The 27,353-nt window shown below is 33.0% G+C and overlaps 1 protein-coding gene across 3 annotated transcripts in view; it reads left to right on the top strand.

Annotated features, from left to right (window-relative positions):
* UBE3C (ubiquitin protein ligase E3C) overlaps positions 1-27,353 on the top strand; it is a 176,909-nt gene that overhangs the window by 73,157 nt on the left and 76,399 nt on the right. For 2 of the 3 annotated variants that reach the window (XM_072652095.1, XM_072652093.1), the window contains exons 14-18: positions 3,805-3,909; positions 6,192-6,279; positions 16,410-16,507; positions 17,936-18,068; positions 24,630-24,877. In XM_072652095.1, the coding sequence (XP_072508196.1) occupies positions 3,805-3,909; positions 6,192-6,279; positions 16,410-16,507; positions 17,936-18,068; positions 24,630-24,877 (672 nt within the window). The remainder of the gene's footprint in view (positions 1-3,804; positions 3,910-6,191; positions 6,280-16,409; positions 16,508-17,935; positions 18,069-24,629; positions 24,878-27,353) is intronic. The other variant, XM_072652094.1, reaches the window with a different exon arrangement.

Below are 27,353 nucleotides of genomic sequence, written 5' to 3'. Positions count from 1 at the left end.
ATATCCAGATTCATGATTCTTTAAATAAAAAAAAATTTTGAAAAACAATTTTGAACTTAAACACCAAAAAAAGAGCATTTCTATATACACATATACCACAAAATTAAGAATGTGTATGACTCAATAATTTCCATTTCATTCCACTTGAATTTTAAAAGCATTTATTTAAATTTGCACACTACTTTGAAAATGATTCTGCTTCTCTTGTTTCAAAGATTCAGAGATTTCTTCTGAATTTCCTTCTCTTTTCTTTAGTTCATTTAAATAAAGTTTCAGTGACTTTTTGGGTGTCCCTATTGCTAACTGTACTTGTTCATTATAAGCCTACATTTACCAATTAAAAATGGAGCAGAGAGAGAAACCTTTTCACCAACCGTAGTCAAGCAAAACATGCACACAGTGGTCATGCCACAAAGATAATCTTTTTTTTTCTTTTTTTTGAGGGAGAGACATCTTAAGTTTATAACTTCTGTCAGGAGTTAAATAATATATTTCATCATAGTTCCTCTGAAGATGATGTTGGATATTGCATTGATCAGGATTTTAAAATGTTTTTCCTGGTTCTGCTTGCTTAACTTTGTTTCAGTTCATAGCACCACAAGATTCTTTGAAATCATCTGTTACATAATTTCTTATACAATGATATTACATTATTTATATCCCATAATTTGTTCAGCCATTTCCCAATTGATGGACACAGTCTCTCCTCTTAGATGCCAGTTCTTCACTTTTACTTTCTTTTTTCTCCCTTTTTAATTTCCCCTGGAGAGTCAGGAAACTTTATTTTGCTTGTAGCTCTACATTGCTCCAGTATTTTCCATTATCTTTAACTGTCCCTCCTACTAATTTGCTTATTTTCTTTTTGAGTTTGATGTTCTTTTCTACCATCCAAGGTATGTACCTGAGGGCTCTCTGATCTTCCTGAGGCCTTCTAGGTGGGAAGATCTAGCTTTTAAAGATCAAATATTATAAGCTTCACTAATTTTTGTCAGGTTGCTGGCCATGCTGAGAAGGTGAACTTGTTTGTGTGTGCTGGCTCTGATTTTGCTGGTTGCCCTGTTTCCACTTGCCCTTGGACTTCTAACTGACATTTTATGGAGGAACATGTTATTTTCTGAAGTTTCTCATTTATTTTTAATTTCTTAAGTCTATAACTAGCACTAACTAGAAATGGAACTGTCAGGAGTTTACTTAAACAATATCTGGGCTTTAGTTTCATCATCTCTAAAACAGAGAGGGTTGGGCGATTGTCCTAGATTACTCTGAAATTCGATAATTATTTCATATTTTAGTCTAGCCTTCCCTAATAATAATAATTTATGGTTTTAATATAATACTTTGTGGTTTTCAAAGTACTTTCTTGAGAAGTAATTATATGCCTGTGGTTATAGATTAGAATTTCAGATTCAGGGGGGACTTACAGGGTATCTATCCCAACTTCCTCATTGTATCATCAAGGAGCCACATCCCAGAAAGGTCAAGAGACTAGTCCGATGTCACTCAGCTCTAAGCAGCAGAAGATACAGAATTTTGAGCTAATCATTAAGGTGTATACTTCTTTCTGTATACTCTGTAGTTATAGAGATATTTTTCCTAGCCTTCATTCTCCATCATTTGGTGTTTCTTTTGCTTCTCTGATTTCTTTGTATTTGTAGTTCCTAATGGCTGTGTTTTACTTATGTAGCAAAATTTCATTGTATTAACGTACCACAGCTGTTGATGCGTTCCTCAGTTGATAGATATATACTTTGTTATTTATTAAATTCTGTTTACTTTGATATTACCTCTTTTAACTTTTCCCAATTCCAGAGATTTTTTACAAAAATCAATAATAGTGAAAGTTAATTTTGAGGAAATAAAATCCATTTTAATGGTAGTGATAGCAGGATGTTGGTATTTTGGGATTGTATTTGATAATTGTCTTCATTTATGTGTATTTCGTTTTGTAGTTGTTGTTATTCTACATCATATTAAGATCTTAAAGATAAAGGACAAAATGTTTAGTTAATTTCAGAGAATATAGTTTTTACACATGATATCTACGTGGCTCTCTTTGAAGAATTCTTATGGCTTAGGATTTAGTCCATAATTTGCTTTGTTCTTTGCTATTAAACTTTCAGTTTTAATAGCTTCTTTTTTGTAAGTTCCCCTTTCTCTCTTTTTTTGTCCTATTTCCCCAAAAGGATTGTACAGATTCCTTCCTCTATTCTTTTTTGCCTTCTTAGTTAGAGAAAATAGCGACTTTTTGAGTTCTCCTGATTTCTTCTGTATAAATAGATTGTTTTGCATTATCTTATATTTGCAGGCATGAAAGAATATAAATAGAAGTTCAGAACTGAAGCAATCTCTCATTGAATAACAATTCTTTAAAGTTTAAATTGTCATATTTCAGGTTAGCTTCATATTTTTGTGCAACAAGAATGTGATACAATAAAAAAATTGATCTAGAGCAAGAATTGTTCTACAATTCATAATTTATGTTAAAACTATATATTATTTGCAATATTTGTGGTAGAATAAGGAAAATATAGTATATACAATGACTGTAACAATGTAAATCAAAAAAAGAAGAAAAAACCCTGCTTCTATGCATTTGTGTTGACATGATGGCCCCAAATGAGAAACTATACCTTCTTGCTCTCTTTCTGTAGATGGGGACTATGGATGTGAAATATTTAATATTATTGGGGATTATTGATGAGTTGTTTGGTTTTGTGTGAAGAATTCCAGTGTTTTGTTGTTTTTCACCTCTTCTCCTGGATGTTGTAGAGGGTTTATTTTTAAAACTAAGATTTCCTATTAGTGATATTTGTCCATATCATTAGATTTTATTCCAGAGAAGTTGTAATTAAAAAAAAAATTTTTATTCACTATTATTAGATTTCCTCAAGTCATTCAATATACAACTTTGCTCTTAATATTTAGTTATTTATTGGATTTGTGCCCACTAGCTGTGGTAGATGCTGATAAGACTTGGTACCAATCCTTAAATACACCCACACCCACACACATTATATATAGATGTGCATTTAAAGTGACCAACACAAAAAATGAGAACACTTAAATGTTTCAGAAAAGGGAAAAAAGTCTTGAGCAAGACTTTGGATGAGTTTGAAACCAAATAAGTAAAATAGAAGAGAACCAAAGCATGAAAATGAAACAGTTGAGCAAACTGTTTTATATACACGGTATAGTGAGAATTAGTATTTATATTTGGAAGAAAATGCTATCAAATGATTTTTAGAGCATTGAGTTTCTTCAGGCTAGATATGTTGAATATACATGGAAATGCAACAAAAGTCATTTACTTCTGTGAGTTTAATCAGAAAAATGACAAAATGCTTTTTCAGTTATATTGATTCATTAGGGGAAAAAATGTCTACTTCTCTTTTTGAAACTGAATCATACTAGTCTTGATGAGCTAATGTATAACCACATATTTCCATTTAAAAATTCTGTAAAGAAATCTCATGGATTTTGTGCATTATCATTTTGAACAAGTTATTTGCTGATATTTATGTTAATTTTGGCTCCTTTTTTCTGGCAAATAACTGCTTTGTATGTAAGATGCATTGTTATGATTTACAAAAGGAAGCACTTTTAGGCAAACTGGTTCTGGTGGTACTTTATAGCCAATTCTTAAATCACTTAATGATGTATACTTTTAAGTTATTTTGATGAAAGAATTTTGTAGTGTTGTGTTAAATTGTTGTTTTTGATTTCTAATTAATGGTATTGCTTACATTTGCACAGTACTTGTAGCAAAACTTGTTTATATTGAATAGATTTTTTCTGTCTACCCAGGTTATCACCAATCTAGTAAAAATGTTGAAGTCCAGAGACACAAGACGAAATTTTTGTCCACCCAATCACTGGCTGTCAGAACAAGAGAATATTAAGGCAGATAAGGTATTTGTGAAATGTTTTTGTAATTTTTTGAATAAAACCCACCCTGTTTAGATTCCTTTTTAAAAATGTCCTTTTCATAAAAATTCCATTGTTGTTGATAATTGAAATTTACTTTTTATTATATAGACTTTTTAATATTGATAGCTGAAATTTTATAAGGTTAAATAGTAGAAAGCAAAAATATATTGTCAAGAGTTAACATAATTGCCTTTTTGTTATTAGATTTGTTCTGTAATGAAGTGTTAAGTTTGAATTACTGTGTTTGATATAAAGTTATATTGGAACCTAATGATATTTTTTTGTATAGAAATTATTTTTCCAGGAGTGAGAAGACTAGACTATCAGCTTAAAGAAGATAGGACTTGGCCTTGTTGTTATTTCTAACAGTAGGGGTCTTTTAGTTCCTTAAGGAGTCCTGTACTAGTGAGTGTTTAAATAGAAATATATTTTAAAAACTATTTAAAATATGACATTCTGACTTCTGCTATAGGCAGTGCACAAATAGTAGCTTCTCTGTAAATGTTTGTTTTTGATGGTGGTGATAAATTACAGACATGGATGAGGTGTGCATACTCACACAAATTTCTTCTGCTTCACTTTAAGAATGCCCACTGTACCATGGAATCAGTCAGTCAGCAAATACTTATTGAGCTTGTACTATGTACCTAGCACTGTGCTGGGTGCTAGAAGGAACAGAAAAGAAGTAGAGGACATATTCCCTGCCATCAAGAAAGTTACAGTCTTATTGGGGAGAAAAGATGTAAATATTAGAAACATCTAGAGCACAAGATGGTATAAGGGATTCAGTATAAGGTAGGGTTACCTTGTAATCTGTTCATGGCAGCTTAATACTAGAAGTACCAGAAGGACCTCATTAGTAGACTGCATCACTTTTTGCATAATTCCCCAGTATGGACCTTGTGAACAGGGTGGGTGTTAGCATTTAGCACAAAATTTGATAACTACAGCACATGCAGAAATGGTGTCCTAGGAAATTTTGAGTGGTACAATCAGGGCTAAGACTAGGCAGAAATGTTGGAGCAGGTGAGATGGTGCCATACCACACTGCCTGTATTCTCCTGCCTAGTCCTCCATTTCTCTGAGACATCTCTCCTGGTTGTTATCTTATGCCAGTTCCTGTTAAGGTGTTAACTGCAAACAGGACTTCTCCTTGGTAATTGAATAAAATTGGCCTATCTTTGTCGTGTAGCCTCTTGCAGGAAGGAATCTGTGTTGCCTCACTCTTCTGATTTAATAAAGACTTGATGGCACTGTGAGTGACCTTTTTGACCTTTTTAGTCACATTTGGTAAATAATATGTTGTAGATACTTCACTGTGGAAAAGATGTCCATGGAAAATCAAAGTATCATCCCCTTAGAGAATTATAATATTAATTTATTATGAGATATAGTAATTTATTAATAGGAAATAATCATAAGCAAATATTCTGGCTAATTATTTGTTTGCCAAGCAAGAGTTTCTCCCTTGGTGAATCTGCATTATTTATTAGAGTACAAGTAAATAAGATATTTGGCTATTTGAATTTGACAAGTACATTTGGATTTTTGGCGTTTTATATATCTCGCCAGGAAACCATCTTCAAGAAAGACAAATGTGTTAAGATATCTGATCAAAGCAGAGGGATTAATTCACATAAAAATAAATAACTTTTAGAATTGATGTGTAAACGAAAAGGCTATTCATCAAATGACAAATGTATATTTATGAAGAGAATTTTTTAACCTTTCAAAATTTTGCTGGGGACTTGAACTTTCCATCATCAACAGAACATTTGTGCATGATTGGCAAAATTTACATTATTTACATTACATTATTTACATTATTTCTTTGATAACTGTATGATCAGCTGCCGTACTTGCAGTCATACTCTGAAGGCCTATTGCCCCTCTACTTGGTTAACTAGTGATCACTGCACTCATAAGTTGCAGTTTTTCCATTTATTTTGGAAATAATTTTATAACTATTGTAACACACCCACAAATGAAGTCTTAGCTATCAAGTAGAATAGAGTTAAAGAATCTGCATATTAGAAAAAAATCTAATGTCATGGTAAATATAGGAAAAGAATACCCAGAGTGAGAAATAAAGGTTTAAAAATAATCTAGAAGAATTTGAAGGAAACTCTCTGTGATGCAAGAATGGGATGGTATTTGTCATAATTTATCAATACTATACCTCGTTTCATCTTAGAAACTATAAATTTAAAGTTTCAGATTTAAAATAAGAAAGACTTCATTAACAAGGTTTGGTCATTACCCAGGTTACACAGCTCTACGTGCCATCAGCTAGACATGTATGGAGAGTCCGAAGAATGGGACGAATAGGTCCATTGCAATCTACCCTGGATGGTGAGTTCAAATGGGAGTTCATTTCCTTCTTCTTAATTTGCTTTTGTTAACTGCCATATTATTGCCATGATGAAAGCACCATCTCAAAGCACTAGTAGATACCTGGAGAATGATAGATAGTTTTTCATGTCTTTTGCCTTCCTGACCCTATATGCTATCAATACATAGGTCATCAAGAAATTTGTTGAATCTATTATTTTGTGATATTGGTGTTGTTTAGAAGTTTTTCAGTTGTGTTTGACTCTTTGTGACCCCTTTTGGGGGTTTTCTTGGCAAAAATAATGGAATGGTTTGCCATTTCCTTCTCCACCTCATTTTACAGATGAGAAAATAGGGTTAAGTGAGTTCCTCAGGGTCACACAGCCAATAAGTGTCTGAAGCTAGATTTGAACTTAGATCTTTGCCTATAACATTTCTTCATTTATAAATAGTGAGCCTTATGGAGTGGTAGACTGCTAATTGATGTTAATCAATCCTTCAATAGGCAGTAAACATAGAGTAATAGATAAAGAGCACCTATTGGCACCAGGAGGACCTGGACTCAGGTCCTTCCCCTTAACTCTACAACCTATGTGACTCTGGAGAAATTGCTTACCTTGCTTATATCTTGCTGATATGTATCAGATAAATATGTCACATCAGCTATCAGAGTTTCCATAAGGTTCGTTCCCTACAGAGGTAAAAATCATAGGTCTGGTCCAAAAAAAGGGAAGAGAAAATAAAATTCATTTTCAGACCTGATATGATTAAAATTTTGTTGAGAAGTAATTATCTTACTATTATTTTAATTTTGAGATTTATAATTCTCTCATTTCTTGGTATCAGTTTAAGTAACAGTATGTTGTGCTTCTTGTTTCACATGAACACTTTTGAATAGTATGTGGGTTTTTTTGTTGTTCAGTCATGTCTGACTCTTCATAATCCCATTTGGGATTTTCTTGGCAGAGACACTGGAGTGGTTTTCCATTTCCTTCTCCAGCTCATTTTACAGATGAAGAACTGAGGGTAAAGTGACTTGCTCATGGTCACATAGCTAGTAAGTGTGTGAGACCAGATTTGAACTCAAGATGAGTCTTCCTGACTCCAGGCTTAGTACTCTGTCCACTGCCCAACTAGCTGTCCTGGTGTGTGGTTAGGGTTTCTGTATTTTCTAATGTTCTGATCAGGAATTACTTTGTGTAGAACTTTTGCTTATATGGTATTTAAGCTTAGAGTTTTTTTCTAGCATAAGATGAAATTTCTTCTTAGTAATTAGAACTTGCAAAAGAAAAAATTAATTTGTTTTGTTTCCATTATGTCCTTTCATTTCATTTGATTGTCTTCTTATGGATGACTAATGCAGTAATAGTAAATAATACTTAGGCGTCATTGTTTTAATCAAAGCAATTTAAAGGAGATCAAAGGACAAAGTTTCTCCTACTTACTTACTAACACTATCCCCCAGAATAGCTGATAAGTTAAGGAAAAAGCAGGCAATACTGTGGACTTGAATCCAAATTGTGATATTTAGAGAGTTGACTCTCTTGAATAGTAGCCATTAGGTAAACTGTTACTAAACTATTAGTGGAGAATATTAATAGTTGTCTCTTAAGTATTGCATGTAAGTGATATGTCGTTATTCTAAAACATAAGTATATGCCTTTTTAATGATAAACTTCAAATGTCTTTAAAAATCTTATTCAACAAGTATTCTATACCTGTCCTAGTTAAAGCATTGATATTTCAAAGTATTTTATGTTAAAAAAGCCCCTGTGGTTTTGTCATCCCTGTGCAGTTGTCTCTCATATCTTTATGTTCACCCATATCTCTTTACTGAGCCCCAGTCCAGCATCACCAGTTCCTTCATAGATAATCTGCACCCCAGTATTCTAGTCTTCTCAAACTCGATGTGCTAAAACAGCTCACAGTTTCACTCCACTCTCACGATCATTACCTTAGATTTAGGCCTTCATCACGTCTCTCTGGATAGTTACAGTGGTCTAGTAATTGTTTTTCTTTGCCTACAGTCTTTCAATCTTCAATCTATCCTCTACATAACTCCCTAAATGCTCTTCTGATTCAGCTACCCCTCTTTTAAGAAACTGCTGGCATTTTCTTGCCTCTTTGATAAAATGCAAATTCCTCAGTTTGGCATGAAAACCCTTCAGAAGTTGGCTTTTTAAAATATTGATTGTACATTACTCCCCTTGTTTATTGTATGATTGAGCCAAAGTAGCCAACTTTCTATTCCTTGTATACAGTGGTTGATTTTTCTGCAATTTCCTAGAACATTTTTTCTCTTTACTTCTCCCTGGTAGAATCATTACCTTTGATCTCCTATAGGAATTTTCTGTTGCCTTTACCTAAGTTTAGTACTTCTCCCCTTTAGCCCCTAGTTATTTTTTATTCTGCATGATTTTGTATGGAGGCTTCGTGGAGTAGTTTATAGAACTTCAGTCTTAGGGCCAAGAAGACCTGGGTTCAAGTCTAGCCCATGACACACACTTACTGTAACACTGTTCAAGCTGTTTAACTTCTCAGTGGTCTAGACAGCTCTTTGACAAATAATAAATTGCAGTTAAGCTGTTAACTTGGGTGAACTAAAATCATTTTCTTATTGAGATGTTCTCCTATGCCAATGATATTACAGGTCTAATCCTTGTTCCTCACTTAGATGCATACTTAACTCGTAAATGTTGTCCTGTAATAGAATTTAAGAATCTTAAGGGCACTAACTATCCTGCTTTTGAATTCCCAGTGTCCATTACATTGCCTGGTTGCATGCTAAGCATTCACAATTTCTTGTTAAATTGAGAAAAATAAATTAAGACAAATTAATGTACTCGATCCAAAGCATATAGTAATTCACTAGGTTGTTTTTCTTTCTTTTTTTCCTTTTCTTTTTTTTGTTTTGTTTTTATAATATATTCATTTTATTTATTTTTAATGCTCTACAATCACTACCATAAAACTTAGATTTTTTTTCCCCCCTACCACCCCCTTCCCTCCCCAAGATGGCATACAATTCTATATAGGATCTACACATATGTTCCTATTGAATACATTTTCATTATAGTCATGCTGTGTAGAAGAACTAAAATAAATGGGAGAAATCATATAACAAACCAAAACATAGTACACACACACAGAAAATGATCTGCTACATTCTGTGATTGAATTCCATGGATCTTTCTCTGGATATGGAGGTTACTTTGCCTTAGAAGACCATTGGGAATTTTTTTTTTTTAATGTCCTTGCATTGCTATGAAGATCCAAGTCTGCCAGAAAAAACTCACACACTGTGGTTGTTGCTGTGCACAAAGTTCTCCTGGTTCTTCTCCTTTCGCTCAGCATCAGATCATGTAAGTCTTTCCAGGCCTCTCTGAAGTCTTCTTGTTCATCATTTCTATTGGCACAATAGTATTCCATTACATTCATATACCATAATTTATTCAGCCATTCCTCAATTGATGGGCATCCCCTTGATTTCTAGTTTTTGGCCATTACAAAGAGTGCTGCTATAAATATTTTTGTACATGTGGGACCCTTTCCCATTTTTATGATCTCATGGGGATACAGTCCTAGAAGTGGTATTGCTGGATGAAAGGGTGTGCACATTTTTGTAGCCCTTTGGGCATAGTTCCAAGTTGCTCTCCAGAATGGTTGGATGAGCTCACAGCTCCACCAACAATGAATTAGTGTTCCACCTCTCTCACTTCCTCTCCAGCATTTATCATTTTCCTGTTCTGTCATGTTTGCCAATCTTATAGGTGTGATGTGGTACCTCAGAGTTGTTTTGATTTGCATCTCTCTGATCAAAAGTGATTTAGAGAATTTTTTCATATGGTTATAGATATCTTTAATTTCTTCCTCTGAAAATTGCCTGTTCATATCCTTTGGCCATTTAGGTTGTTTTTCTTAACTCAAGCTAATGAGCCTTTTCTCCTTTGATGCCTTTTAAGAGATGATCAGATCCATCCATGATATATAAAATAGAAACTAAAGGATTGTTTTATAATCTGGCAAGTGATGTTTTGTGAAAAAGATTGCCAATTTTTAACTTTTTTATATATGTAGGCTTTTTCATATTTGAAAATAGAAAGCAATCCCCCTTTAAATCTCCCTTGAGTTATATCAGAATCTGTTCATTATCACTGAATTTGATGAGTACCCATAATTATATTTGAAGAGGAATTAGACCATAAGTCTCCTTTTTATTTTCCCATAGTAGCTGTGAAAGAGATTCTGTAGTAATTTTGGCTCTGTCTGTATCTTTTTAAAATTTGAAGAGTAGTGATACTTATCTGGGTTTATAATATAAATAGTCATTTGTGCTTTTCAAACAAATTATTTTTATTGAAATAAAATATTTGCATTTTTGTTAGCATTTCCACTATACTTAGTATTTTCTTCTCTTACTAGAGAATATATTATAACTTCTAAATCTTAAGCTTTATTGTTTCTCTTACACAAACAATGCCCTGAGGTTATGACTCTGGATTCTACTCTGAGTGTGTAACCTTTGGCAAGTGAACATCTCTGAACTTTAGTTTTCTCTTTGTAAAAAAGGAATTTTAACCTTGTGATATTTAAAACTGCTTATAGTTTTCTAAGTGTAGGGTTCTTTGTCTCTTTTTTGCTAGTTTCTTATTAAAAAATTCTGCGGAATGGTTTCTTCATTTGAACCAGTCTTGCTTTAGTCCAATGTTTAAAAGAAGCTATTTTATAAATACAAGAAAGGAAACATAGTTTGACATTACTTAGTATCCAGTCAGTCAGTCTTAGCAGAAATAAATGTGTGTTGAATTGAAGGGTTCAAGAAGGCATGACCAGCAACTCTTAGTATGTTCTTTTACTCCACTGTTTTTGTCTAGTCTTGAGTATCTTATTTGTGTGCTCATCAGAAGCCATACTAATAATAGCCTGAAATTAATTCTGAAACTAAAGAATTTCAGCCTCTAGGGATATGATTCTAGCACTTCTCACTCAGGCCTACAAAATTAATTTTAGAAGTATGATCAGCATAATGATCTCATTACAAGCAGTTAACGCTATATGATTTGTTTAGTCTCACTTGCCTACATAGAATATAGAATTAACCCAATTATTACAAAAGGATCAGTAAAATACAGGGCAGCTAGGTGGTGCAGTGGATAGAGCACCAGTGCAGGAGTCAGGAGGACCTGAGTTCAAATCTCACCTCAGACACTTGACACTCACTAGCTGTGTGACCTTGGGCAAGTCACTTAACCCCAATTGCCTCATCCTGGGTCATCTCCAATCATCCTGATGAATATCTGGTCACTGGATCCAGACGGCTGTGGAGGAGAAGTGAGGCTGGTGACCTGCACAGCCCTCCCTCACTCAGAACAAAGTCAAGTGCAGGTCGTGTCATCATTTCTCTGATGGCATGGTCATCTTCGGCAACAAAGGAGGAATACGCACAAACACATCAATGAAACGCATAAGGCTGTGTGTGCGTTGCTTCACTTAATTGCCTAAATGTAAAATTTTGAATAGCTGCGAATACTTGATGACTAGCTGACATTTTTCTTTAAAGATACATAGTTATAGTTTTCCTTGAAGAAATATAGTTGAATATATAATTGAATGCTAGTATTTGATAGTGGTCTTTTCTATACATACATTTTCTAGTAAAAACAAAATCTTGTGTCATAACTTAGATTGAATCCAATTAAAAATATTTGATAAATATAGTAAATTTATAGTTAAAATTTGCTTGCTAATTATTCAGTGTTTTCAAAGGGTTAAATACTAACAGTTAAATACTTTAAAGATCATCATGAACTCAAAAAACCTGCCAGATCTTGACGTGCTAAATTGTTAACATAAAATGATAGTATAATACATATAAATTTTAGAAAATTAAAAATTATAGCATTTTGGTTATTCAGTTCTTTATATCTCATATTGACCTTTTATATATTGATTTCTTTTACTTTTTCCTTAGCAAGGGGGCACTTTCTTATATCAAAGAGAGAACAAACAAAAAACAGCTGATCAAAACCAACTAAAATATGAGCTGTTTCTAGTAGTATGTATAGTATTCCACATTCCTAGTTGCTTACCTTTTCAGAGAGTTGGGTGGGAGGTGTATCTTCTCAACTCAACCAAGATTTTGATCATTATAATTGCACAGTGTTTAGTTTTGTCGTGTTTCTCCTTTTGATTTACATTGTTGTTAGTAGTATGTGTAATGTTCAGTTATTTTTCAGTCATTTCCAACTCTTCATGACCCATTTGGGGTTTTCTTGGCAAAGATGTGGTTTCCTATTCCCTTCTCCAGCTCATTTTACAGATGATGAAACTGAGACAAACAGGGTTAAATGACTTGCCCAGGGTCACACACAAGCTAGATTTGAACTCAGGAAGATGAGTCTTCCTGACTCCAGGCCTTGATATTTATCCCGTCTACCTTTCCTAGTGCTGTGCTAATAAATCTTTACCAACTGGCTGGGAGGGGTGGTGGTGGAAATATTTGTATTACATACTTTTAAAATTTAATCTGCATTATCACTATTTTCTACATTAAAGTCTCAAGAAGAAAAAACTCCCTAATTTGCAATGAATAATTTTCTCATCAGCACCCCCTCGTAAGACTGACCTAGCTTGCTGACACTGTTCATTAGCTTGAGCTAAGAAAAACACCTACTGAATTAACAAAGGATATATTTTGGATCAAGCATTTTACACTAATTCATTTTCATTTTGTTTTTTTTTTTTCAGTCAAAACAATAAACTAAGCCCTGATTTTTATGTATGACATTTGTGAACATCCAAGATATAAATGCTCACACTGCAAATTTAAAAGTCCTTTTGAGCTGACTGAAGTACACTTCTTAGTGTTGTCATTATGTGTACTATTTTCTTGGTTTTCTTCACTCTTTTATTAGTTGTCAGAGGTCTTCCAATATTTCTCTAAATTCTTCATTTTCATTATCTCTTACTGCATAGTGATATTCAGTTATATTTACATAATGTAATTTGCTTAATTTTTACTCAAATGATGGGAATCTACTTTTTTCTGGTTTATTCTACTATAAAAAAATTGTTGCTACAAATACTTACATTCATATGGGATATTTCTTTCTCTGGGGTATAAGCCTAACAGTATCATCTCTTAACAAAGTCATTTGGACATTTTAGTGTGGGTACTGGTATACATTGCTTATCTATAATTTCTTGTTCTTGCTGTTTGACTGGATTATCTACTTTTCTGGTAATGTATTTCCTGGGTCTCATCTTCTGGATAACTTTGTATAAGTACATTTTCATTGGAAATATACTGCAGCCTACTTATGCCCACCAAACAATGCCCAGCAAACATTTCTTCATGCTTGTTAGGCAACCTCTCAAATTTGCTTCTTCGTTTATGGTAGTCTAAGATTGGCAGCCATACATCAGTACTAGGAAGACTCCTATATTCTAGTGTATCTGTGATCTCATTGATATGAATGATCCTTCTAGTTATACAGATTGCATTCTGGATAACTCGGAGGCATGGTATATGGAGCAGTATATTCAGGAAGACCTGATTCCAAATCCAGGCTCAAACACTTACTAGCTCTGTGACTCTAGACAAATCACCTATTCTCTGTTTGTCTCAGTTTCTTCAACTGTGAAAAAATCCCTCTCCCTAGTATTTCTCTGAGAACTTCCTTTACATGAGTGGTGTCAAACTCAAAATAGGGAAGGATTTCTGTAGCTGCGTATTGATTTAGAAAACCACAAATTAAAATCATTTTGGTTGTCTTTTTTTTATTATTTTTCTTAAACATTTTCCAATTACATTTTAATCTATGTCTACTGCACATGGACGTTTTGCTAGAGCAATAAGTTTGACACCTCTAGTATATATCTCCTCTGCATAATTCTTTCTTTAATGTATTGAGACATGTTCATCACCTTCCATGTGCTTCTACATTACCTTTTGGCTGTTCTTCAACTTCACTTGTTTTAAGGCTATCACATTCCCTGACTTAATTGCCAGAAACATACTATATTAAAAAGATTAATTTTCTTTATTTTTTAAAAAAAAGGCATGTGTGTGCAAGAGTCAACATTGTTTACAAAGGAAAAATAATAGAAACTTTCCCAATGTATACAGTGTTAAATAAAAGCAGGACTGTCCCCACTCTCACTAATATTTAACATGGTTGTAGAAATGCTAGTTATTACAATAAAACAAAAGAAGAAACAAAATATATAAATATTGGCAAAAGAGGGGAAAATATATTTGTTAAGAGATGACATGAAAATTTTCATAGAGAAGCAACAATAGAAAGTAATGAAGATAATTAGGTGCTTCAGTAAAATAACAGCATAAAAATATAATCATGAAAATTGTCAGCTTTTCTCCACAGGAGTAGCAAAAACAAAATCTCCATGAATCAACTTACCAACAAGGCATGCTTAAAAACTTCACAAGTACAATAATAATGGCAGAATTAAATAATTGGAAGAATATTCCTTGCCCATGGTTGCTCCAGAGCAATATAATAATGTATATACTACCAAAATTAACTTACAACATTAGTACTCTAACCATCAAACTACTTACGAAAATTCATTGGGAGGTATAAATATTATAGAATCTTTAAGGAGGTACTGAAAAAAATAAGAGGAATAAAAGGAGCATAGCACTTCCAGGTCCTAAAGTATGTTATAAAGCATTAATGGTCTCATCTCTACTTCTTAGAGCCCAGTTAAAAGTGCCACCTCCCATGTGAGAACTTTGATAATTCAGCCGTTAGTGCCTCTCCCCAAATTATTTTGTGTACTTTTTGTCTTCTGCATGTACATACCATTTTCCCCAATAATACGTAAACTGCTTTAGGGCATGAGTTGTTTCATTATTGTGTTTGTATTCACAGCATTTAGCATAATACCTGAGACATAGATGTTTAATAAATGCTCATTGAGTGCACACAAATTCATTTCTTTAAGAAGCATTTCTGTTGAATGAATTACAGTTGTATTGTGCAGGGTTATAACATTTTCCAAGATATAAAAACACTGATAGTACCTTTCCTCTGAGATTATTTACAGTTTGCTTTGTATGTATCTTGTCTGTACGTAGCTGTTTTCATAATGTTGTCCCACTGGAATGTGAATTGTATGAAGGCAGAGACAATATTTTTACACTTTATGTTTGTATCCTCAGCCCTTATAACAGTTCCTGACAGGTAGTAAATCCTTAATAAATGTTTGTTGACTGGTTTAAAATAAAAATACATTTAGTAGAAGATCATATGAGTTTTGTGAATCTGATGGTCTAATTTCAGCAGTCCTAGAGTACTGAGGAATAAAGGATTGCTAATACATGTGATTATTGTAGACAGCTTCATGAAGGATCAAAGTGAACATTGGAAACTATTGAATTTAGGGCTAGAGTTTTCTTTGGTTATTTACTTTCTGTGGGACTTAAACAGTCAGTGTTATACAGTGTAAAACATGTCTGAATTTTGAGTGAGAGTACTTGAATTAAAATACTGCTTTTGCCATATTTTTTTTAATGTGTGGCCTTAGGTAAGTCACCCAACCTCTTTATGCCCCAGTTTCTTCATCTGTAAAATTGAAAGGATTGGATTATATCAGGGTTGAAGGGGTTGTGAGTGGGAAAAGTTTCAGAAGCCCTGGATTAGATGACTTTTAGTTTCGTTTCTAGCTCTAGATCTATGATCATCTGTTATTTGCAGTACCTCTTAAAAGATTGGAAAGATAATTGTTTTGGAAGATGGAGCCATCATGGATAAGAGAGCATTAGGTGAGCAAAGGCATAGGGTTAGAGAATATCTTAGATAGAACAGATAAGAGACAAAACTGAGAAAAGAAGATATGATAAAGTAAAAATGCAAAGGATTATTAATGCCAGGCTAAGAATTTTAAATGTTAATTGCATAGATTAGATAAAAGAGAAATGTTGGTGGCTTTCAAGTAGGGAAATGGCAACAATAATAATAGTGACTTTTGGAAAATGAATCTTGTAACAATGTATGTAATTAGAATTGTAAAATTTTACGAAGGGAGTGATTTTGGGGGGTTATTGAAGTACAAAGCTTATAGTAGAGTCGTGACAGTAGAGAAAGTTACGAATGAAATAACCAAACTTTAAAATTTTATCTTTATAGTAGGTCTGGAACCAGCACCACTTTCAGTGTCTGAAGAAAGGCAGCTTGCAATTCTCACAGAATTGCCTTTTGTAGTTCCATTTGAAGAAAGGGTAAAGGTAGGTAATTTCATTTATTTTGCATCTCTAATCACAATATTTTCCGAATTCCTTATTTTATTGTTAAGAGAAAACAGGAAATACTAACTACAGTTTTATTAGGTTGTCTTCTCCTTAGCTGACACTTTTATTTGAATTTTGTAATATTAAGTTATAGAGCATTGAAGGTTTTAAGTTATTTTATTTTACCTTAACAGAACCCTGCTAAATACCTAATGCTTATTAACACACATTTAATGTGTAGTCATGTCAAGTAAAATTCTGAAAAGAGTTTGCCTGTAAACAATTTCTCAGTAATAGTGTTATAAATGGAGTTAACTATTGTTTCCAATAATATTGCTCAATTTATTTGAGTAGAGCTATTTTGAAGGCAATTGTTATGCATTAGACATTCATAATAAATACTGCTTTTAAAAAACATAAAGGAGTTGAGACACACTGTAATAAAACTTAAATGTATAGACCACATTTTGATTTGCAAAGTTCTTTCCTCACAATAGCCCTGTGAGTTAGTTAGTGCGAGTATTATCTCCATTTTACAGATGAGGAAACTGAAGCACAGAGGCTAAGTGAATTGCGCTGCAGCTCACAGCTAGTAAGTGTGGGAGCCGGGGCGGGCATCCATCCTGGTCTCCTGATGCTGAGACCAGCACCTGAACTAGGACAGAATGCTCTTTTTTCAGGTGTACCTTGATAAACTTAGTCACCGTAGCATGTAGTCTTTATGAGTCTTTTAGCAAAATGAATGCCTAAAAGTCAGATAGGTTGTAATGACCAAATTTCATTTTTCATGACTGTCTTTTTTGGATTAGGTAGAAAATGGTCAGTGGAGAGGTTCCCCCCTCCCCAGTCTTACTGTGTTTACTGAAAGGCCTAAATGAGTTTGTTTTGGAATTACTGCTGTTTCTTATTTATGTGTTTTAAAGAATAAAAACCCCAAAATTTGCTATAGATTTTCTGAGCTCCCTCTGCTGGATCTTCTGTACCAATTATTTTTGCATGTGTTGATTCCCATTCTTATTAGTGTGCATGAGTAATTGGAATAGAGGTTTCAGGAAAAATAATTTTAGGTTAGTGCAAAATTTATCCTGTTAAAAATTATATATATAATTTCCAATTACCATAAATGTTTTGTAAAAGATAGTAAAAACTCAAATTATATGTAAGGTATTTTCTGTGACAATACTGATAAATGATTATGAAAAGAAACATCGTCATTTGTGAAGTTGCTTTTATAAATATGATAAATATCAAGAATTCGGTGACCAAGGGATTTGGTAAATAGTGCATCAAAATGTGATTCAAATAATTATTTCTCATAATCACTTAGTTGGCCTTCTACTCTAATTATGGACTAATTAGGAAATTATCAGCTGATGTTTGCCTTAGGAATATTTTGTAGTTTTGACTTTTTTTCTTGTTTATTAGATTTTTCAAAGATTAATCTATGCTGATAAGCAAGAAGTACAAGGAGATGGTCCATTTCTGGATGGAATTAATGTTACAATCCGAAGAAACTATATTTATGAAGATGCTTATGATAAACTGTCCCCAGAAAATGGTATGTTTAACAATATTGTTTTTCTACAGTAATTAATCATCACAGCAATAAGTTATCAACATTTTTTCACTGTGGGAGACAGTGTTTTGTAGTTTGGAGTAATTCTAACTGGGATCAGATCTTTTCTTTGCCTTTTCTTATATTTTGAAAAAGTAAGCTCCCCTTTCTGGACCTTGGTTTCCTCATCTGTACATGAAGAGGATTAGTCCAGATAGTCTTTAGAGTTACTCCAACTAAATCTGTGGTCCTAATTTTTCCATTTATATAAATTTGCATAAATTGTTACCTGCCTTGAAAACAGAAGGACTATATTGAATCTGATTTACAGAATTGTATGTTGTTAAGGATTAAAGATAACCAGCTTTAAATAATGGTAGGATATTTCTTTTCCCTATTTATAGTGATTTTAGTAATTATTTTGAAATTGTAATATTACTTTCAAAATTATACATATGTAGCTATTTCTGGAATTGGTACAAACTTTCTTTAACTTAAACCCAAGTTAAGAAAAAAAATTTTTTGATAGAAGCAACAAGAGATATATTGACCAACATACATGTTTTAAATAATAAGTAAAGTATAGGCCAAATTTAGGTATATTTCCATTTCAGCTAGTACAAATAAAATTGTAATTATAACCCTTATTTAAAAAGCTTTACAATTTTTCAGATGATTATGCTTAATATGGTATTACTTTAGGCTACCTTTGCCAGCTAGGTGGTACAGTGGATAGAGTTTTCCTAATTTCTGCCTAGAGGCAGGAAGACTTATGTGTGAGATGACTATTTTTGTTTGATAAACCCAAAGACTCTAGCTCCTGGGATTAAAAATTCACTATTTGGTAAAGACTGCAGGGAAAACTGGAAAATAGTATGGCAGAAACTAAGCATAGATTTATACTGTCTACCAAGATAAATTAAAATGGTTACACAGTTGAGATATAAAGGCTGATAATATGAGCAAACTAGGAAAGCATAGTTTTACTTGTTGGATTTATGGAGAATGGAAGAATTTGTGACCAAGAAATAGAGAACGTTATGAAATGCAGAGTGTTTAATTTTAATTACATTAAATTGAAAAGGTTTTAGACAGACAAAACCAATGCAACCAAGATTACAAGGAACCAGAAAGCTGAGAAACAATTTTTACAACTAGTGTCTCTAATAAAGGCCTCATTTCTAAAATGTATATAGAACTGAGTCGAATTTATAAGAATACAAATCATTCCCCATTTGATAAATGGTCAAAGGATACGAATAGTCAGTTTTCTATTGAAGAAATTAAAACTATCTACAGGCATATGAAAACATGCTCTAAATCACTGTTGATTAAAGAAATGCAAATCAAAATAAGTGTGAGGTACCACATCACACCTATCAGATTGGCTAACATGACAGAACAGGAAAACTGTTATTTCATAAGAAATGATGAGCAGGCAGACTTCAGAAAAACCTGGAAAGATTTACCTGAAGTGATGCTAAATGAAATGAGTGGAACGAGGAGAACCTTGTACGCAGTAATAGTAACATTGTTTGATGTGACTTACTTTGATACACTTAGCTCTTCTCAGCAGTGCAAAAATCTAAGACAACTCTCAAAGACTTATGATGGAAAATGCTGTCCACATCCAGAAAAAGAACTATAGAATCCATATCAAAGCTTACTGTTTGCTCTGTTGTTTGTTTCTTCTTTCTGTTGGTTTCTCCCATTGGTTCCAGTTCTTCCAATTCCAGCATGACTAATGTGAATATTAAAAAAGGAAAATGCAGGATGAACAACATTTTCTTTACTCATCTGAATTTTTTATTTGATTATGTCATTTTTGAAATGTTGGTTGGTGTTAGGGACATGAAGAGGTGGTGATATATGTCAGTGGAGGGGCTATCCACTCTTTATCAGTTGATAAATGATTTGTTAAGGAATTAGGAAGTAAAAACTCTGATTTCATGTTTGTGGGGAGAAAGGAGAGGGGTAGAAGAGAGGGAGAGAGAAAGAGAGAGAGAGAGAATTACACAAACATTTATCAGAGAAATTTGATGCAATTGTTTTTGCCCAGTGAGTAGTTTCTCTTTTTTAGTTTACGTGCATTGGTTTTGGTTTTTGTTAATGTGAAAGTTTTTTAATAGGATCACAGATTTAGGGTTGGAAGCGACCTTAGTGATCTTCAAGTTAAACTGCCTCATTTTATAGATAAGGAAACTGAGCCCCAAGGAAATTTAGTGACTCATCTAAGAGCACACTGATGGGAACCAGCAGGGACAAATTTACATGGCATGATGGGTCCATATTTGTATTTTTTTAATCTCTAATTCTTTTGGTGTTCAGCAATTCTCCTTTAGCTATAGATCTGAACTGAACGGATTCTTCCATATGAGAGCCTCAGTGGCAGAGAAAACAGAGAAGCTTGAGCTTTCATTAAAGTGTATACCTTAAAGTGTATTATACTAATACAACCCATAGTAGTATCCAAGCTTTTTTGCTGACTGCATTGTATAGTTTACCCATATTAAAATTTTATTCAACCTTGAAGTATTTTTTAATTTTTATTATTTTAGAATCCTGATATTTTACTCAGAATGATTAAAGGTTAATATGAAGAGAGAACTTATAAAACTATGAAAACTGTAGAAACATAAGCTGCTATTATTCTTGTTGTTAAATTCTTCCAAATAAACACTTTGAGACATTGAGCACTTAATGGCTTTCATGCCAGAGAAGTATCCCATATCAGTAGAGTAGAAAATGGAATCTATACTTTCAACTTAAGGATTTTTAATTTTAATTTAAGTATTTTAATCAAGGAAATGCCTGCATAATTTAGTTTTCAGTTGGGGGGACTAAGTTGCCTGCCACCTTGTTCTCCCTTAATTGTGCTTGGCAGTATAATCTGGTACCCATTAAAAACTTTTAGCTAAAGAATAGAATGATTTAAGAAAGGGACCTACCTTGATTGTTCTGTTATTTTTACTTACAGTTGAAAGTAATTTGTATATTCCTGATGAAAATACCTAGACATTCAACAAAAGCATTTAGGGACTTTAGCTTTCATAGCAAAAAATGTTTTCAACTATGTTTTAAGTGTTATATCTTTCACAGAAAAAGGAAGACTACTTTGAGCTAATTTCCAAAGTGCCAAAAAGAAACTGTGAATAAAATAATTTAATTTTTCTCTCTGAAAGGTGTGACCAATTTACAGATATTTAAGGTGAAAAGACAATGAAATTTAGTCTAATTAGGTAGCTTCAATGGGTGCTGCTTTTCTTTTCTTCCCATTTTGCCATAGTGAAAAGTAAGGAGTTTATAATTGGCAGCAGTGAGGACACAACCAAGATTGTATTTCCTCTCATTCTCTAGTGAGTTCTAGCATTTTGGAATAGGAACTTTGGAAAAATAAAGTGTGAGATTTACGCAGCAATATCCAGAAGACAGAAACTGTTAGGTTCTTTACAGAGTGGAAATTTCTAGAGCTCAGTATTTTAGAATCGGATCTTTTGGGACATCTATCTAAAATCAAACCAAAGATAACCTTAGAATTACTGTTCTAGGGAAGAGGGAAATAAAACAAATCTATATCTCATCAAGTTCTTATAGAAAATAGCAATTTACTTTTTTTTCACATGAGAGTCTCAAGACTGAGACCACCTGGTCTAACCTGAATTAACCCTTAGTTAACTGGTCTTTTTCTGTATTTATTATCCTTTTTTCTCCCCCTCCCCATTTTCCCCTTTTCTCTCATCAGATACTTGACAATGATTTTAGTGCACTAGTTGTAACAGGTTATCTGATGATTGAGTTGACTCATTGCCACCTTAAACTTCAAGAGAAATACATCTATCTTCTAGATATTGCTTCTTAAAAAAAGAATGACTTACTACTATGGGAATGACACATATTTTTGAAAAATTGTAGCTCAGTATTTTATCTTTAAGTATCACTTCCTTAACTTGATTTCTAGTCAGTTAGATTTTTACTGTATATATGGCAGTATAGTATATTATAAAGATTAGTGGATCTGAAAGTTGCAAGTACTTCACTCTGCCTTTGAAAAGATAAAAGACGAAGACATTTACAGTATTCGTACAAGTTAATGAATCATAAAGTATATTTGCCTGCCAGTTATCCTGTTATGGTTGTAAAGTAGAATGGATTTTGTGTGGGAAGAAATCGAAGATGAAACAACAAAGAGAGGCATCTTCCATTTCACATAAGCTAGAATGTAAACAGTTATATAAACAGCTTTAGAATCTGTACCAGAATTTTGGAATAAAAAAAAGAATATATCCTGAATATTTAAACTAAACATAAAAGAAAAATCATAGTGACAATTCATATTGAATATCCAGTAAGGCCTAGAGATTGGTTTTTAATTCCACCTAGTTTATAATTTTAAAAATTTTAGTGATGTATTTTCTTTTTTCATAAAATAATACCTTCCAATAGTTTTCCCAACAATCCATTAAGCAAAACAGTCTAACATGATGACTGGAATTGACAGAGTATGTAACTTTATGAATTGAACTAGCATCTACAAACATGAAAGAGAATGGCATTTAGAAGGTATGAACTTCTGTTTCATACAGTTTTTTTTAATGTATACTAAACTTAATATAGTAGTAATAAAATTACCGTGATTTGTCCCCCCTTGGAATTTTGTGCTATTCCATGTTTTTTTAAGCTTTATTACTGTTTTTTTCTTATGCATCTGCCACTACTCGCTGACTTACCTCCTTCTCATCCCCACTCCTCTCAAATCATAGAACCTCTCCGTTCTAGCAAATAAGTATAGTCAAATTAAGACTAACCAACCCCATAGTTACATCAGAAAACATATCTCATACTTTACTTTTGGTCTTCCAAGAGGTAGGTGGAACAATTCATTATCACTCTTTAGAAGTCATGATTGGTTCTTGTATCACAATTATAAAGTTTTTTGGTGTTTTTTTTGGTTTGTTAATTTTTTGTATTTTGGTCCCAATTTTAATTTATTTCCTGTTTTGGCTTTCTTCCCTCTGTCAGTTTATACAAGTCTTTCCAGCTTTCTCTGATTAAAATTGTCTCTTTAGATAGCTCTCATTTTTTCCTCCGTAGTATCTTCACAGTTTCTTTCTTGGGGATGTCATATCCCTTCTGGATTGAATTTCCCTCTAGAATTTTAGTCTTTCCTCCAAGTCATTTGAAATCTGCTTTCCCAACTTTTTGGGTTTAGAGTCTGTTTACTTTTCTTCTCTTCTATCACAAATCCTAGGAAGAAGTAATCACTTCTCCCAAAGCTTCTATAATATTTACCCACCAGCCAGTTCACGTCAAGTATATAATATCCTTTGCTTGGCCTTCCAACTTTTGGAGAATGTAATTAATTGCAAATATACATGTAATATTTAAATATTTATAAGTAGAAATAAAACAAAATATACATATTTATAAATAAGAATTACAAATTTTTCAGTACAGCTGGACTAAATCATAACTCTACTAAGAGAATATTGATAGGAAAATGTTCTCACAACCATTCCAAACAGCTGACTACTTTCACCTTTTACCTTCTTTCCAAAATTAGGTGTGAGGTAATGCATCAGAATTGTTTTAGTGTTCACTTTTAGTTAAGTTCAAAACACTTCTCTACATATGGCCGTTGCTGCTTTGCATATGTTTTTTAAAATTATGCTTATTTTCCAGTTTTATTAATATGTTACAGAAAAGCAAACAGGAAAATAGAAGGTTATGTGTTTTACAACTCTGTGAGAGAGAATTCAAAACCAGAGAAGAGAGTAGATTACAAAATACAAAATATACAGTTTTAATTAAATAACATCAAGGGCTGTTGCATAAACAAAATAAGCACAACTTGGAGAAGAGAAAGGAATAGGGGAAAAACATTTTACAGCAACCATTTCTGAAATGAAATTATGGTATACAAATTCTATATGGAACTGACACAAATATAATTTAAATACAAAAGCCATTTTCCTACTTAAGTGATCAAAGTAATAGTTTTCAGAACAGAGAATTTAAAGCTGTCAGCAGCTTTGTGCTACAATTGAAGAGTATGAGATAAGTCTGAGTTGTTGTAATTTGCATTCTTATTAGTCATGTATAATACAATTTTTCATGCATTTGGTTCTAAATTCTCTCACCAGAGTTGTATAACACAAAGCCTTCTATTTTCCTGTTTGTTTTTTTGTGATGTATTAATAAAACTGGAAAAGAAACATAATTTTTATTTATTTTATAAATTATTATTATATTATTATATATTACATATATATGGTCATATAAACATAATTATCTTTATAGAAATGCAAACTAGCAATAGCCATATATAAAAGTGTTCTTGTTCGTTCAAAAATGCTGTTTTTCCTACTTTTTTTTCCTTTTACATTTGTCGTTAAATTGTTTTCCTATTCTAAACTGGGAAAATGGTTTTCTTTGTATTAAGATGCAGTTTGGGTTCATTGTAATTTTATGGGTTTTCGTTTGTATAAATTGTCCCAGTGCATGAATCTGTTGGATTGTTTTCATTTGTCTTTTCCTTCACTTGGTTTTTGTTTTTGTTTCTTTTAGAGCCTGATTTGAAAAAGCGGATTCGTGTGCACTTACTTAATGCACATGGCCTAGATGAAGCTGGCATTGATGGTGGTGGCATATTTAGAGAGTTCCTGAATGAACTACTGAAATCAGGGTTTAACCCCAACCAAGGATTTTTTAAGACCACTAATGAAGGGCTTCTATATCCTAATCCTGCTGCACAGATGCTTGTTGGAGATTCTTTTGCCAGACATTACTACTTTCTTGGCAGAATGCTGGGAAAGGTAAACCATTTATTTTAAATTGGAATAAATATGGAAACCTGTGTTTAGTTTGGGAAACACTTTCTCAGAAAGCGTTGGAAAATATTGGTCTTTGTTATTGACCCAACCTATTGATTTCTGCTTAAAACCAAGCATTTTTGTATTTACCCTAACTTTATATGAAATACTAAAATGTTGTTATTCAAAAATATTTAATTGCTTTAGAAAGACTGAAGTTCATGAAAGCCAGACCAAAAATACCTCATGTTGTTGTCATCATATATGTTCAATTTGTATGCTAGCATGATAGAAATCATGTTCCCCTTGGCCTCTAAAATTAAAATTAAAAAACTTAAGAGAATGATCTTGTGCATCCCTATATAATAATTAACAGACTCAAAAAGTGTTCATTTGCTATTACATAAGGGTGTCTCTCTGGAGAGTCAGCTCAGCTTTGCATAAGTATATAGAGGAATCAATAATCATTTGTTTCTAATCTAATTCATTATTATATGCCACCAGGTGATGCAACTTCTGACCTCAAGTGGCATATATTTTTCTGAGATGTGTTTGCTGTGTGATCTTAGGCTAGTCTTACATCTCTGTGCTACCAGTCAACTTTCTTATGACTATTAATTGCAGAAGAGTTGCAATCTACATTGGTATTGGGTCTTTACTCCCTGGGATATTCTTAGGACAGTGATGCTACAAGTCTGTACTTCCTTCCCTTCCCACTCCCAAGCGCACCCCCACCCCCAACCTACCCCCAAACTACAAAGAAAAGAAGAAAAAAAGGAACTGTTTTCTTTAGCTATTTTACCGGAAAGATATAGTCAGTGGGATGCAGAGTTTTGGCAGTTTTGGCAGAATAGATTTGGGCGGGGGTTGTTGTAATTTTTTTTGTTTATGGTCATTGAAAGTTATAGGGTAAGATATGGGCAGTATTTTAAAGTTATATATTTTATATAACTTGAAAGACAGATGACCTGAGCTCAAATCCTGCCTCTGTCACCTGTGTGACCTTGGACAAGTCATTTAATTTCTCTGAGTCTCAGTGTCTTCACCTGCAAAATGATGTGGTCGAACTAGTTGGCCTTTAAGGTCCTTTTTGGTTCTAAATTTGTGACTCAGAGGGAAATAGATTTAAAGATGAGGCATGTTGTAAGCTGGCTTTCTAACACTATTTGTGCTGTCAGCAAATCACTTAACCTTGCTGGTTAGGGGAGGGGGTGCTGGTTTTTTTTCTCCATTTTAAAATGAAGCTAGTTATACTACATTTCTCCCCGTGAGGAAAATGCTTTAAAATATAATTACCCTTATGTACTTCAGAATCTTGAAATACTTTTTGAGGTTATCATAGAAAAAATCAAGTGTTTAATGTAGTTTTTGTTATAAAAGTAAATTTTTTTCTACTTGAAAAATAGTCTTACATGGATGATTTATCTGGTAACTGATATAGATGCTTGAGTAAAGCCTTGGTACCCAGTCTTTTCAAGAATGAAGAACTTAGAGGCTCCTCTATCTTCCCCTTTCTTATAACATTAAACTTTTTTTTGTAGATATATTATTTGTGTATCTTTGCGTAAATACATAGTAACGAAAAATACATTGTGAATCATTAACACAATTTGTATTTTATAAGTCACAGCTGTATCCTCATGTATGTTCTAGACACATTGAGTCTATCAAGTTTTTTTTAATGACACATTTGTACCTCTGTTTTAGAACTTTCTGAGGTTGGAAGCCTGATGTACATATGGATTCTTGGACCCCTTGATGTAACTCTTAAGACCCAGTAGTTCACAACCCCACAATTTTAGAAATCAACTGATGTAAAAGTTTTCATTTCCTCACAATTTTAGATAAACTAGAGTTTACTGTATCTTTTTAGTCAGTGTGTTGTCAATTGGAGATTAGACTAAATTCCTTATTTCTTCATACAACTTATTCTTAAGCTTTAAGCTTAAGCTTTACTTAAATATCTGAAAGTTTTACTTAGTAGAATCATTTATAATAGAGTTACCAGTATAATTATGGTACTTTATGATATTTGTTTTAAAAAGTGAGTTTATAACACTTGATATAATATGAGGATCATTTGAACCTCACAAAAACTGTTGTATAAATATAATTCTCATTTTACATCTAAAGATCTTGCAGGTTCAAGACGATGTGTGTGCTTTTTTCACATCTTTTTCCACTCTCTCTTGCTTTGGGAACATAACGCTGTCTATTTCCCTCATCTAGTTCGAATTATCATGTATAACTGCCTCTTCTGCAACATACTTAGTAAGTGCTCATCCAACTTTGCTTGAAAACCTCTGGTGATAAACAGCCACTATCTCTGGGGTAGTCTGTTCCAGGACTTCTTAAACCTTTTCCACTCACCACCCCTTCAGCTCTTCTTAAACTGTGGTTGCAACCTATAGCTTAGGCTGTGTTGGTCTATTGTGCTTTTCGATAGCTCTCTTTGTTAGGAAATGTTTCCTTACACACA

Source organism: Notamacropus eugenii, chromosome 3 (assembly GCF_028372415.1).
Source record: "Notamacropus eugenii isolate mMacEug1 chromosome 3, mMacEug1.pri_v2, whole genome shotgun sequence".
Lineage (NCBI taxonomy): Eukaryota > Metazoa > Chordata > Mammalia > Diprotodontia > Macropodidae > Notamacropus > Notamacropus eugenii.
Note: the sequence above shows the minus strand (reverse complement) of the source record. Positions and strands in the feature narration are given on the sequence as shown.